At 35.9% G+C, this 16,019-nt stretch overlaps 1 protein-coding gene across 1 annotated transcript in view; it reads left to right on the forward strand.

The window, feature by feature from the left end:
* The window catches only part of LOC128019623 (receptor-type tyrosine-protein phosphatase-like N), a 28,930-nt gene that overhangs the window by 730 nt on the left and 12,181 nt on the right, over nt 1-16,019 (forward strand). Inside the window, exons 2-12 of the mRNA XM_052605707.1 lie at nt 3,533-3,583; nt 6,681-6,791; nt 7,760-7,853; nt 8,751-8,901; nt 8,978-9,287; nt 9,739-9,864; nt 10,069-10,100; nt 10,351-10,631; nt 13,057-13,143; nt 13,253-13,332; nt 13,418-13,482. Coding sequence (XP_052461667.1) covers nt 3,533-3,583; nt 6,681-6,791; nt 7,760-7,853; nt 8,751-8,901; nt 8,978-9,287; nt 9,739-9,864; nt 10,069-10,100; nt 10,351-10,631; nt 13,057-13,143; nt 13,253-13,332; nt 13,418-13,482 — 1,388 coding nt within the window. The remainder of the gene's footprint in view (nt 1-3,532; nt 3,584-6,680; nt 6,792-7,759; nt 7,854-8,750; nt 8,902-8,977; nt 9,288-9,738; nt 9,865-10,068; nt 10,101-10,350; nt 10,632-13,056; nt 13,144-13,252; nt 13,333-13,417; nt 13,483-16,019) is intronic.

Genomic DNA, 16,019 nt, shown 5'->3' on the forward strand with positions numbered 1-16,019 from the left:
AGAATATTTGCATATTTTGTTTAATTCGGATTGCCATTGTGGACACGTCTCCCCCTAAACATGCATTAAAAGTGTTATAGACGTAAAATTAAGTGTTTATAGCTTTATCATGCAACTGGTGGGAAAGGACAGACAAGGAAAGAGTCGCTCAGCGAAGAGCATCATTTCAGCACCATGGAGAGGGCCAATTTTCAAATTTGAGTATTTTGAAAGCATTTATCCACTTTATGTTTTATTGGAGGCTATGTATATATCATCGACTATGTTATATTCCTTTATGCAAGCATTATATGGTTAACAGAAATACTCTTTACTCTCTTTCCCTGTTCTGACCAATAGGAATAAGTCTTCTCTGTATCCTTAGCGACACGTCAGCGACATTGGATGAGTGACCCATTTGCAAATATTTCTGTAATAGTCTCATCTACTACGTCTTTTACATTTTCTACTTGATCAACAGTCTCTCGATTACACTCTCGCGGTTTTCTTAATGGACGAATGTTTTCGTGAGGTTGTTGGGATTTCATTTTTTTCGTGCGTTGTTCATGCACTTGTGTTTACTATTGACATTTATGAATGGTATGAATTTTCAGTAGCTGCCCTTTTGCACAGCCTGGTTAAGGCTGCTCTAAACCGACTCAGATTTTAGTTCTGTGTAAATAAAAAGCAGCGCCATGAAAGCATATATTTGTTTATATTTTGATAATTTAAATTGATAATATTTCTGCAGTCTTGGGAAGCATGACTTTTGAGTAAGATGATTTTGAATAAGATGTCTTGTCATTTTCAGAGGGCTAATTTTGATGTATTGACTAACAGGGTCTTTTTTAGAGTTCAAGGTTGTTGCTGCTTTATCCTGATACGAATTTACACAGACAAATTGTTTGGATTATTTTGTGCAAATATATTGCTCATAATCTTATTTATATTTGCACCATGTATGTCCGAGACTAAACTCTGATAGTAGTTGGTGTTGTTTATTATGTTGTTTACAAGAATCCCGTGCACTTTAATCATTAATCTGGCGTGAGTCAAGTCATTAGTGATAAGTCATCAGTGGAAAGTGGAAATGAGAGATTGACATCACATTCTATTTCTAAATCAGCAGTTCACAAGTTCCTGGTGGAAAATAGCTGTAAATAATGAGCAAACTTTACACTTCCCATTTTGATCAACGTAAACTGGAGTGTTTCAAAAAATAACTGTTCGTTAGAACTGTGTTCAGTAACCTTCACCTTTCAATATTATAAGAACTTGTTTTGCAGTGCAGCAAACGTTTACATTTTTATTTATTTTAACCCATAATAGGGCTTTTCACACTTGTTATCCATGGATCATTTTAAATCCAGGGGAAACTGAATCATGTTTCACACAGGTTTATCAACAGGCAAAAAGGGCTACTTTTAGTAAGAAGTCCAACATATTAGGAATTTTAACTTTAATTTTAGCATTGCTTCTGTGCCCTATAGCTGTCACGGGTCTGAAGAGATGCGAGATGTGCGGATCCATGTGCAGGCCTTTATTGGTCAGAGACGTGGACATAACAGGCATGGGTCAAACAATGGCAAACAGGTATATAGAGGGCAAGACACAAGAATAATCCTAGGGCAAGCTTGGGTCTTCGATGAGCGAACAATGTCCAGACAGGGTAATCCAAAGGGTAAAGCCAAATATACGAAAACAAGAATCAAAACCAGGTAAACGATCCAAACAAGGCAGGAAACGAGACAACATGGCTAAACAATACTCAACAGTTTGAAGGTGATCTGAGTGAGTGTTATATAGTGAATGTGTGACTGGTTTCAGCTGTGTGTGTAATCAGTGCATTCAGCTGTGTGCGTGTAATCAGTGCAATGGATGATAGGAACTGTAGTCCGGGGTGAAGTGAATTTTTAATTGCGATTAATCGCATTATTGTCTGCGATTAATCACATTGTTATGCACAAAATTAATAATTCAAAAGTAGTGTATTGTGCTCTTTTTTTCATTTAAAAGTAGGCCTTTTATATGAACAAAAGTGTAATAACATTTGGTTTGCAAATACTTTAAACAAATAAGGTGCTTTTTACAGCAGTGCTCCTTTTACATAGTAGCAGTTAAAATATTTATTGTAGCCTAAATATAGAAAATATTTGATAGTTTGTTATAGAAAAACAAGTTATGCTCAGAGTCCAGAGCCTCGATCATAACATTATAACAGGCCCCTTCTTATTAGAGACCTGCATGATCAGGTAGAGACTCGTTTGTGCAGGATATACTATAGAAGTAGGCCTGTCATTTTATATATATAATATATATAATATTATTATAATATTATTATTTTATTATATTATAATATAATAAATATTTAAATATTTGCGGTGTTACACTGCTTTTCCTGACTGGACTTTTAGGACTTTAAAGGTGGGAATGAAAAAAAAAAATCGAAATGGCTTCTGTCACCATTTGACATGTTTCCCATAAAAACGCAGACGACAGCGGTGTTTTTGTGATCCAAAGCACGCGACAGTTTGTCTGTTGCTAAAGAGGCATGGGACACACTACTAGACTATTTTCAGATCTTAAAAGGTTAGAGACTAGTATTATATTATTATAGCTATAATATCATATTATATAATAATATGGTAGCCTATATGATACCACATTATTGTTATATAATTTTAGTATAATATAGTAAAATATTTGAATATTTGCAGTTACCAAGGAATTTTCGGATTTAGCTAAGAATGACAGAAACAATCATGTTTGATATTTACGATATTGGGGATGCTCTGTCTCGATCGGGAGCTGTTAAATGACACCAGGATTGGACAAAAACTCGTTTGCGACAAGCTTTGAAATAAGAAGTTTATAACTACAATAATCTTGTATTAAGCCCACATGTGAAAAACCCTTATCTGCTTTATAATTTAATTTAGATTTTTTTTTTTTTCACCAAAAACCAAAAGCTCAATGCAGTCTAAACTGTCTAAATCAGTTTTTAGGCCACTTTACTTTATTCTCTCCAGCTTTATCAGCCTGAGTCTTGCACCCGACCCCCTGACAGCGGTGCTGTTGGCCAGCCTAGAGAATACACACACACATTCAGGCACACAAACAGACATACACTCACCCATATACTTGCTTAAGCATAGCCAGGTCATGCTCACTGGCAGATATGGTTTCTCTTTTTATTTGATCAGCAGAGTTTTTCTCCTCATTCTATCTGTCCACACAGCAGTTCTACACTTTAGGGGAAACTTGCTGCAGTCATAGGCCATCATGGATGAATGATTCTTATCTTGATTCAATATTGTTTATATGCTGTGTCTTCAAGATATAACTATACTATTAGAGTCAGAAAGTCAGAATTTGATGCATTGGTTTATGGCTGAGATGAATGTGTTGGTGAAAGAAAGGTCACTTAGACATCACTTGAAAAAAGACTATACTAAAGTATATCTCCATTCATAAAAATACTTTGAGGTTTTCATTAGTTTTATTCTGTTTTCAACTGTTCCTCTTCTTCTCTCTTTCTGTCTCTTTCATATAGGCTGTTTGTTTGAGAAGAGGCTGTGCTCTAGGGAGCAGTTCTGCTCTGATGGTGAGTATCACAAGAGGGAGACAGTATCATATGGCGTAGATTCAGTAAATCTTACATTCAGAACCAAGGAAGTGTACCTATCTTCCGCGTCCTGTCTCTTTATTTCTTGCTTATGATGATCTAATTGTGATTTCCGGATCATCACTTGACACTGCAGCTCTGCTACATCCTGCTAGTGCTACGACACAACAGGAGACACATGCACAGAGCTGAATAATTTACACTGCAGGAACTTTCGCTTCACTCATATTAGTCAGCATTAACAAAGATAGTGTTGGTGTACACTGGAGGCGGCTGTTTATGTTCTTTATGTCAGTATTTTACATAGACGTCCACATGAAGATACAATGGGTTCCAAAAATCTGGAAATTCTTGTATTTTGCATTATTTTCTAAATTAATATTTTTTTTTTTCTGTGACACTTTACATTAAGGTTTCATTTGTTAACAATAGTTTACATGAATTAACAATGAAAAATACTTCTTAAGCATTTATTAATCCTAGGTAATGTTAATTTCAGTATTCACTAATGGATCCTTAAAATGAAAAGCTGCATTTGTTAATATTATTTAATGGACATGATCAAACACTAACTACCAATGAACAGTTGTGTTTTATTAACTAACGATAACAACAATGAATCAAAACTGTAACAAATACACAATCTTTGTAAAAAAATAAAAATAATAAACTCTCATTGGTAGTTAATAATCCAATAATTAATGTTAAAGAATGGGACCTTAGTGTGAAGTGCTACAATTTTTGTTTTTAACTATTTGAATGAAATGTAAATTTCAGCTGCACAAACTCCACAAGTTTGTGTAAAACTTGATGTAAAACCAGTATGATTTGAGAATGATCCAAAGAGCAGCTTGTGCTTCCTGAAAGCAAAACACATCTGATCGTCTGTACAAAGATGCCATTGTCAGAAATGTGCTTATTGGAATGATGACTTGAATATAATGCAGAATCTGAAATATTTCATATTCCTCATATACCATCAGATTTTTATTTTTTCTAATTTGAATCCTAAACCTTTTTGATAATTTCCACTATTAAATTTAAAAATAAATAATGTGGTCTCGGACTCTTAAACCCCACTGTATGTAACATTTAGTTAAGTTATCGATGCTGACTAAATATTTATATGTTTATGTATTTTTTCATTAGTGTGTTGGTATGGCCCCATATTGTTTTTGTGTTTGAATGCAGTTACCTAAAAATTCCAAACTGGAATTATTCACATTCCGTCTGTTATTTTGTACTCCTCTCAGGGATTTACCTGTGTATGGTATTTCCACAGCCACAAATCACTAGTATTCTGTCACCTGCTCTTCTCTCTCACCGCCAAGTCCCTCCCACCTCTGCTCCACGTCCCCTTGGTAACGGTGACATCATCAAGCCAATGAAAGCTGGGTGTACACCCCCACAATCACTGATGACTCACTACCCGGTGCTTACGCACTGACTCACGTCTCTGCCGTGCATCCAGATACGCACATATCTGCCCATACACATGCGTACCTGCAAATTCAAAAGATTGATGCATTGATGCATTGACGATTGGCTGGGTCTTGGGTTGCTGTACATGGTCAAGTGTCAAAAAAATGATGGAACAGAGGAGTAACCTTTTTTTTTTTTTTTTTTTTTGTGAAATGCAGTTTGCTTCCAGTCCAGTCCCTTTTTTCTGACACCTCCACACACACACTTTCTGAAAGTCAGGTGTTTGTATTACACTGAATATTTACAGAGACACAGTAATAAAATAGAGAAAGTGGGAAAAAAGGGAGTTATTCACCTTTTATATAACATCCTCTGCTGGTGCTTGTAGTGTTTGATTTAAAAAAAAAATTCTCATAATTCTGAGATTATATCTCACAATTCAAAGTTATCTTCTCCGAACTGCGAGAAACAAAGTCTAATTTGTGAGATATGCAATCAGAATTCAGACTTTTTTTCTCACTATTCCCAGTTCACATGCCACAATTCTGATTTTATATCTCACACTTAACTCTTGAGTTTATTTATGAATTTATTTGAATCTATTTATATCACAATACAGACTTTTTTCCTCAGAATTTTGAGATGGAATCACACAATTCGTATAATTCTACTAAAAGCAATTTTCTTATACCATGGCAAAAAAGGTTCCATAAGACATAATAAACCTCAGTTAGAATTTTTTTCAATAATACAAAAAAAAGGAGATCCCAAAGGCCTTCACTTCATCCCTTAGTCTGTCGTTTTAAAAAAATAGATTCTGACAAAAAAATTATTATTCTTATTATGTAGCTTTTATGTATTTATGTGTCTGTCTATGCTGCTTAACCAATGTATAGTCAGCCATTAAACAAAATAAAAACTTCCGAAAAATATCTGTTATGAATATTATCATGTATATACTATGAGAGGAAGAAAATAATTTTGTGTTGTGTGTGTTACTCCTTTACTGTACATTTTTCTTTTGCTGAAGTCATGGTGTGAGATCAGTTCTCCGGGGTCACTTCTTATGCGATGTAATAATGGACTATGTATTTCCATGCCCCAGGGCAACTGATCCCTCTCCCCCATAGTGCTCTCATATCTCCATCTGTACTATAAATAGCTGTGAGTCATGTTCATGAACAGATCTGCTCTGAGATATAGAAAATGGCCAGGGTTTATGTTTAGAGCTCATCTGCGTGAAGGGATCAAGGGCTTTTTTTAAACCACACAACTGGAGGTTTAGTCAGGGATGAGTCAGTGGTATATGTGTGGGATGTGAGTTTATGTGTGGGGTGGGTTGAATATGTTATGGGTGTTTATCAGTCAAGAAACTGACAAATTTTTCACTTATGAGTTACTTTGTTTGCAACATTTTTATTTGCTTCGTAGCCACACCATATTTATGTATTTAAGATGTTTTATTATTGTAATGTTTATACTGACATCAATAATTTTTTTTTACATAATATTCGGGAGATGCATTTCTATCCTTTTGCATCATTTAAATATTATTTATGTATTATTGTATTATATTTTTCTAAAATAGGTTTCCTTACCAGATTTTGTATTCAGCGTTCTAGATATGAATGGTTTGTGTTTGTATGTTTTACAGACAAGCTCTTTGGACAGTGCCAGAGCTCCAGACATGACCAGGTTCAGTACCAGGTCTCTGTTCCTGTTCTTCAGAGACTGCAGGAAGTGCTCAAAGAGTTGATGCGTCAGGGTAACACACACACACACACACACACACACACACACACACACACACACACACACACACACACACACACACACACACACACACTACACAAGCTTTGGTTTTTTCGATTTTTGTCAAGGTGGGGACTTTCAAATTACCTTCTGTTGTTTTTTATACTGGGCTAATAATATTTTCAAGCATCTACCTCAAAACATAACCACAAATTTATTAAGACAGTATTTAGTATGTTTATTAAGCCATCTTTCTCTCTGGCCAGGAAACACAATGTTTATGTCGAATTTTTTTTTTTTTTTTTTTTTTTTTTTTTTTGTGGAGGTTTTGTAGGCTTGCACACACACACATTTGCAGTGGTAATGCTATTACTTTTGTGCTTTTTATTTTTTGAAAATATGAAAAATGGTAACTTTGCTATCCTATAAAGAAATCATTATTTATATACAAAAAAGTTCATTATGAAAAAGAAAATATTTTTTTTCCCCCAACATTTTATCTATCAGGATACCGTACATTGCATTGCATTACATTGATTTTATTATGGTACTGACAGCAAAACATTTCCCGCAGTTTTAATATTTAACACTTCATTTATTTTCTGATTCATTATATTACCAGTTTTTGCAATAGAAGTACTGGCATCTGCTATATCTAATGGAGTGTGCAAGGTGTATCAAAAGTGTAATATAGAATAATTTAGTGTAATATCAAATGAAATAATGAAGAAATAGATTATCCATTAGGATTAGGAGAGACTAAAGGCAAACATAAAAAGCACTGCAGACAGGACTGAGAATCTCAAGTTTCAGACTTGTTTTCGAGAAAAAGTACACTCACAATGCAAGCTGACTCACTCCTGAAAAAAAGACTTTGGCAAGTCACGTACTGTAGAAGTACTACTATACGTTTAATACTGGTTGACATGTCCATACTTACATTGTTTGTGCTGATGTGTGTATTTGTGTGCTTGTGAACAGGATTCTCCTGGCAACATGAAATCACCCAACACATCATTGCAAAGGAGCTGAGCCGTATTCCTCACACACGCACACAAAAGGTCCAGAATGTACAGTGAGTACCAGGAACAAACAATGCTTTTAGTTTGAACTAAAGAATATATCATTCATATTGTTTCAAATTTGTATGACTTTAATTCCTTAGTGGAATTTTTTCTGTGCAGTTCTGTTACATTTAATGGACTCAAAAGCACCATAAAAGCATCATGAAAGTGCACGATGTTCTAAGTTTGTTGAATTCATATAATAGCTTTTTGAATTTTAAATTGTTCTCTTCAATTAACTGTTAATGGATGGGCGGATCAGTCCGATTCTTTAATAAATTTTTTTAGACTGTTGAAAACTTTATCAATTCATTTGATTAGACATAATGTTTCATTCATGAATCAGGACTTCCCTCGGGAATTTTCGAAGCAGAGTTAGCATGGATGTCAAGATTTTCTTTTTAAAAAAGGCATTTTTTCCTTTATTTGTATATGTTAATAGACACTTGATAGAAAGCAAAGTGTGAGAGAGTCAGAAGGTACCACAACATCAACTCCAATGGATATTAATATTTTCAATGCATACAGACTTACTACAGAAGATTGTTGTGTTTCTCACATGAAGCTATTTTATGGCTTTTGAACACTTTTTATGCTTCATAGACTTGTGTGTTCTACTTATGTAAACGATCTATAATACTTTTATGATGCCTGAATGGTCTATAGTATTTATATGAATGAAAAAAATATTTCTTCAGAATTTCTCCATTTTGTGGTACTCAAGAAAAAGTAAGTCAGAAAGGTTTGAAACAGCATGAGGATGAGAAAGCAATTTTTTTTTTATTCTTCAATCATTCCTTTGAGTGTGCGTTATTGCTGCTGGAAAACTTGATTTCAGAGTTCTCTCATACCTCAAATGTTTGATCTCTTTTATTAGATTGAGTGTAATTTACTGAATGTTTTTTTAGGCCGCCACAGCCTGCAGCTAAAAAGGTCTATTCCAGCTCTAATTCTGAACCCGGTACAGCTCAGAGCTACATGGATTACATGGTCCTAGACCCTCACCAGTCCTCTCTCCGGATGCAAGCCCTTCCAATGGACCCATACTCATACCTACAAGTAAGGCTCCTTTATTTTTCGAAAGTAGCATAGAAATTCAAACAGATTTATCTTATCTTTTTATATTCATTTACAGGAGGACATGACCCATTCTCTCCATCCTCACACCAGCATGGGATACCAGCGACCTCGCTCTCGAGCTGGTGTCCAGCAAAGAGACAGAGACCGTCAGCTCCTGGAAGATGCTGTCTCTCTCTACCTCTCCTCCTCACAACCCTCTTTCCGCCACAGGGGGGCAGCAGCCCTCCCTGCCGCCCCATACTATGAAGATCTAGATTTCCCTTTGGAATATGGAGAGGACTACACCCTACAGGAACAGCCCAGCTCAGCCCAGCGCAACAACAAGAAAATCCCTCAAGACTACAGCTCTCTTGCTGGATTTGATTGTGAGTACCTTTTTTGGGACTCTTCAAGTGTTGTGCCCTTAAGAGGATGTAATAATACACAAACCAACTCTGCATGTTTTCCCATTCGCTTTTGAATGGATTAAAATGATATTATGGAGCTGTTTGTTGTATCTCACTTGAACAGATGTGTGTTATAAAGTTGTTGGCTTTCAGATTTAGAGAGCAAATATAATAAGATAAATTTTTGCAGAACTCAGGGTTAGGATTCCTGTGCCTAAAATAGTATATTGTAAAACCAAAATCATGTTTTAAATCCTAAAAAATCTTTAAACTTGTAAAATATGTACTTTGAATCCAAGTAGCTTCGGATAAATAAACGTGTTAATTTAGCATTTTATTAAGTGTGAATATGCATTTTATTTTTCAACTGTAAGTGACGGTTGTGCTGATGTTTTTATTTCATTTTTGCATGTTAATATTTGTATTATAGATGATACACTGGCACAGCTGGCCACCCTGTTAAAGAGTTTTGGGGTGGACCCACGGGACCTGAGCCCTCAGCAGATAAAAAGACTTACTCTAGTGTTACAGCTGCTAAAAAACATGGAGAATGTAGGTATGGAGTGACATCACAACACACAAATGTACTTATGTCATGCATTCAGACATATGCATTATCACACTGCTTGAATCATATAATTACATTTTATCAACTGCATTAGGTGTTATGCATCCCTCAGTATTTATTTTAATATCATTAAGATTATTTGTGGGACAAAAGCACTGTGTGATGTTTTTTTCTTATCTTTGTGTTCCTCAGATCAATCCCCAGGGACAGTCACGGTAAAAGAGGTAGACACAGATTTGCAGTCTTCATTATTCACCTTAGTGTTTAAAGAAAGTAACACTTTTAATGCATAGTTGAGTGAGTCAGTGAGAACACTGCCACTTGTCAGACAGCATTATAAATGAGTAAAAGGAGTTATTAATTTGCTGTATATTGCATTTTCAGGTAAAAATAAAAAAAAAACTTAATTATTAGTTCTATGTTGTGCTTTTTTTTTTTTTTTTACACACAATGCTTTTGTGTTTTCCTCAACAGACAATTGTAGAAGGTAGTGATAAAGTGACAGAAAAAGGAGCGAAACCCCCCTTACCTGTTTCAGCTCTGCCTTCAACCCCAACATACCAGCTGGCCCCTACTCAGCCCCCATCCACACCAGCCCCTGCCACTGTGCCTAAGGAAGACAGTGGGGACACTGTGGGGCCCACCATGTCAGCAAAAGACCTGGATTTAAAAGAGAAAATCACCAACATCCTGAAAACCGCTAAGGATGGGACAAACACCAGAGAGGAATATGGCTACATTGTCACTAATCAGAGGTAGGAACTCCTAAAACTTTATAGGGTTTTTATGCTGTACAGTTCATTCACCTGAAATTTACTGTGTTGGAGTTATAGATGGCAGATGCCTGATCATTTTAGACAGGGGCGTAGCCATCTTTTCAGAAGTGAGGGGGACATATATATATATATAACATTTCTGTATAGCCTACCAAACAACAGTTTTTGAACTGTAAGATATTTTGTTTTTAAAGAAGTCTCTTCTGTTCACCATGCCTGCGTTTATTTGATCCAAAGTACAGCAAAAACAGTAATATTGTGAAATATTTTTATATTTAAAATAACTTTTTTTCCCTATTTGAATATTAAAATGTAATTCATTCATGTGATCAAAGCTGTATTTTCAGCATCATTACTCCAGTCTTCTGTGTCACATCCTTCAGAAATCATTCTAATATGCTGATAGGCTGATTATCAATATTTAAAACATTTTTTTTTCACGTTTTTTTTTCAGTATTCTTTGATGAATATAATGATCCAAAGATCAGCATTTATTTGAAATAAAAAGCTTTTGCAACATAATGCACTATATCATTCAAAGGCTTAGAGTCAATATCATTTTTGTTTTTTGGAAAATAAATTACAGAAATGAACACTTATATTTAGCAAGGACTCTTTTGTGGGTTCGAGTCTCAGGCCAGCAACACCACTGCTCCCCGGGCACCGCTGCTCTGGGTGTGTGTTCACTGCTCTGTGTGTGTGCACTTTGGATGGGTTAAATGAAGAGCATGAATTCTGAGTATGGGTTAGTATACTTGGCTGTACGTTACTTCACTTCACTTTGAATTGATCAAAAGTGACGATAAAGCAATCATTTTCAAAAGACTTTTATTTCAAAATAAATGCTGTTCTTCTGAACTTTCTATTGATCAAACTTTCTATTTAAACATTATCATAATGTGTTTCTTTTTCTTCTTTTTTTTCTTATTTTTGAGAAGCAAATCGGAATATCGGAATTATTTCTGAAGGATCGTGTGACTGGAGTAATGATACTAAAATTTCAGCTTTGAAATCTCAATAAATTACATTTTGAAATATATCCAAATAGAAAACAGTTAATTAAAATAGGTTAGTGAAAATATTTCACAATTTTTCTGTTTTGCTTTACTTTGTATCAAATAAATGCAGGCTTGGTGAACAGAATAGACTTATTAAAAAAATATTAACAAGCTTACTGTTCAAAAACTGTTGACTGGTAGTGGATACTATAGGCAACTTTAATTTTTTACAAATTTCTAGCTTTTAAATGGCTTAGAAATCTATAACTGCTGGACAATAACAAATAATAATGATTTGTTTATATACTACAAACTATTTTTTTATCACATAATAAGGCAGAATAGTTTCTATTCTATAATAAATGCTATGTCAATTGGTACTGCATTGTTCATACTTTATTTATCACCTGCTGGAGATTACTTGAAAAAACATATATTGTTGCAATCGTATGTTTAATGTTTAATGTTTAACGTTTAACGTTTTTATACAGCGATAGCTGGACGCTTTTGCCCATATTAGGATCTTCCTGAAATGACTTTCTGCAGCGCCCTCCGGCTTAGAGTATAAATGAAATGCATACTGCAGGGGTGTTTGCGCTCTATGATGTCAAACTCGCTGTATTCTGGGTCCGAGTAATCATATGCAGACTATCCCGTCTCTTTAAGTTTAAATCTATATTTATTCACACCAGCTCTTGAAAACCTCTATGAGAAAACTTGACCGAAAAAGTGCGGGGGACGAATTTCCATGATATTAAAAGTCGGGGGGACACGTCCCCCGCATCCCCCACATAATCTACGCCCCTGATTTTAGACACAGTCATCCATGCTCAAGTTTTTGTTTTTGTTTTACACTAAAATTATTATTGTCTCAGAGTGCAGTAAAATTACAGATTTCTTTTGAGTTTTTATTTTCTGCTTCAGAGATTGTCATTAAAATGCATATTTGTAGTTAATTTAAAATTTCTTTTAATGCTTATTTCTAAAATATTTCATCAGCAAATTGCTATAAAATTATTTATATTATGTAAAGAAATGAATGTAATAATGACTGGAAATGGCAAGAAAAAAAGTTTTTATAAAAATGAACAACAGGGTTTATCTGGGAAATATATAATATGACTACATGAAATCTAATCTACATACCTATTTAATTTTTAAATTGGGAATAGTTTGCTCCAATTTCTTCTTTTTTATATTATAGAATTTCCCAAAATTTTAAAAGACTCATTTAAGATCAGTTTTCCTCTTTGAGACCTTTGAAAATATAGTCTGGTGTGTATTTCTGATGATTTCCTGATGTATTTGTGTTAATATAGCGTGATGTTCCTTGAAATTAATTAAATGTATTTGTGCTGAATGCTCATAATAAAACAAACGTATGTCTTCTTGTGTTTTCCCTCCAGTCCTTTAGGTCTTTATGATGGGGTGAAACTCTTAGAGACACTGGCAGAGAGAATCCATCTCTCCACGAGCAGTTTCATCAACATTAGGTAAAGTGTGTGTGTGTGTGTGTGTGCATTGCTGGATGGAGAGACTGATAGATCAGTGAATAAAAGAGAAGGCGATCTATCGGCCACTTGTCTTTGCTCATGTCTGCAGCGTGGTGGGCTCGGCCCTGACGTTCAGGATCCGACAGAACCCTCTTAATCTCAGCGCAGAGGATGTGGCCAATAAAGCCGGTTGGTGACAAGCCTTCTCATTTGGACCATTATTTTTGATGAAAAGGAAAATAATTCACCAGCGTTCATGGTCTTTACATTGCAGTAGCTGAAAAGAATTTCCTTGAGGGTGAGACAGGACTGAAAATCATCCAGACTGGAGTGGGAGAGGTATGCTTAGCCCATTTTTTTATGTCTTCCAACCAACCCGCAAAACCCACACGTTCACTGTGATCAGCAGGTCTATAGATTAACGATTATGGGACTGGTTGGTATAATGAGCTACTCTCTCTTGTCAGTCAGCAACAGAATTGGCCACACAGGTCACTATTCTCTGCGTAACCACCCTCATCAACCAAACAGGGAACGTTCTCATTGAAATTCATAGATTCTACAGTTCTGTCCTGTATTTATTATGTACAGATCACGTACCAAGATATAATTCTGGGTTCTCGTGAATCACTTTGGCGTTTAATACTGAACCAAACAAGGAGGGCATTTGAAATGAACTGTTTTAGAAATCGTCACTGTTCAACTCGAAACTGTACCGGTCCATCGTCTAAAATCCTCCTGCGTTTTTTCCCACTGTGCCTCATTTCTCTCGCTCACTCATTCTTTCTCTTCTTGTCCCCAGCCATTCTCCCCTCTGCCATTCTTTTGGCCCTTCTCTTTTTGTTACCTCTGCCTTTGACCCCTCCCCATCCCTTTCTCCCTCGCTCCCCCACTTTCTTGGGTGGCTTTTGTGCTCGGTGCGTATTGAGGCGTTCTGCTCTCCCTCGCTCGCTCCCCTTTCACTTTGTACAGCTGTTGCAGACTCTTGAATGCAGAATAATGTCTTTTGTTGCATCCGGCTGCTCATATTTTTAATTATTCTTTCTTGTCCTATTGTGGGCTGTGACACTTTCTTTGCTCTAAAGTGCACGGTGTATGAGCAAGTGAGTGTGTGTGTGCTCTCTGTTTCCTTTATTTTATAATTTTCTCTCTCTGCCTCAGTAATGAGACCTGCTTGCACCTGACTGTTTTTTTTTTCCCCCACCTTTTATTGGGATTAATGCTTAGGCTGTTTTGTCTTTCCGTGCTTCGTTCTCTCTCTGTGAGTCTCTTTCTTTACTTCTTTAATGAATCCCACAGTGACATACACAGCAATGCCATTTCAGCACTCCCACTGAGATTGCACTGGAATCTTTTATCAAAAGGATAATTCAGCCAAAAATTGAAATTCTGTCATCGTTTACTCACCCTAAGATATTTTTAGAATGTTGGTAACCAAACAGTTGCTGGTCCCCATTGGCTTCCATAGTATTTTTTTCTTTCCATACTATGGAGGTAAATGGAGACCAGCAACTGTTTGGTTACCAACATTCTTCAAAATATCTTCTTTTGTGTTTAACAGAAGAACGAAATTTAAACAGTTTTGGAACTAAATGAGTGTGTGTTAAATGATGACCAATTTTTAGTTTGGGATGAACTATTCATTTAATTGAGAAAATGTTTTCAGATGTATCCTAGGACTTTTATATTTAGGGGATGGCACATCCTGATAATCCTTTTGTGCTTAAAATATAATACATTTGGTTTAAAAGCATATTTATCAATCGTGTCAATTTAAACACTTTGGCAGGATGCATTACCCATATTGTCCTCAGCTTGTGCGATCTCATATATCTTTGTGTTGTACGGTTGTTCCAGATGTGAGGGCTCAGTGTTTGTGTCCTTGCCAAACCATATTACTTACAAACCCCTTTTTGGGCCCATGGCACTTTCCTTACACTCCATTCGTTCCTGTTGCTTTCGGCCCGTTTGTTCCCTTCTCTCTTTCTCTCTCACGGATGACCTATCCGGGGCATCATTACCACCCCCCACCCCAGCATTTCACCATCAGCAACATGTGGAGCTGTCGCTACGGCAACGACATTTGATGTGACAAGTGGCGGCATTGGTTGAATGGGGCTGAGAGGCAGCGAGGCCTTCATACGAGTCGGACACAGCTCTCAGGGAGGCACATTCTCTCTTTCCCCTCCCTTTTTTTGTCCTTCCCATTTATTTTCATTCATTTACCTTTTCGCTCCGGCACTACACGTATGCCACTCTTTTCCCTCCATTTTGGTTTCTCAGCTCTGAAATGTTAACCGCTGGCTTAGAAGCGCTTGTTTGATGCTTGCTTAAATCGTCCGATCGTGGATGCTTGGAGTTTGAGGAGGCTTGATAATGTGAGACTGAAGACAGTCCTGCTTGAGATGTTGTGGCGCGTGTGATGTTAAGAGGTCTGAGAGTCTGGAGAGCACACGAGATGTGTGCCGGTGAGTTCTGTTACATTCTAGATCTACTGATGCTGTAGGCCTTTATGTAGCGTTTAAATTCTGAGATGTGTATTTATTTGGATTTTTTTCTGATGGTTGTGCTTGACATTGAGATATATTTTCCTTAAAAACCATATCGAAAACTGTGCATACCTATCGCTTTAATAATTTAGCAAATACTGATGCCATTAGTCATGTTTCCTGATTTATCAGATTTAATTTAAGCTACTTTGAACATTTCTATATGTATATTTCAGAAAAAAACCCTTTCCTGGGAAGAAAAAGAAATGTAGAAACTATTGCATTTAATTTGCTTTGTAAAATACATAATTTTAAAATTATCACTGCTAAAAAAAGTCTTAACTTCTTTTTTTTTTTTTCTGTTGCACACCCATACACTCCTTGAAA

This window comes from Carassius gibelio, chromosome A9 (assembly GCF_023724105.1).
Source record: "Carassius gibelio isolate Cgi1373 ecotype wild population from Czech Republic chromosome A9, carGib1.2-hapl.c, whole genome shotgun sequence".
In the NCBI taxonomy this organism is placed as follows: Eukaryota; Metazoa; Chordata; class Actinopteri; order Cypriniformes; family Cyprinidae; genus Carassius; species Carassius gibelio.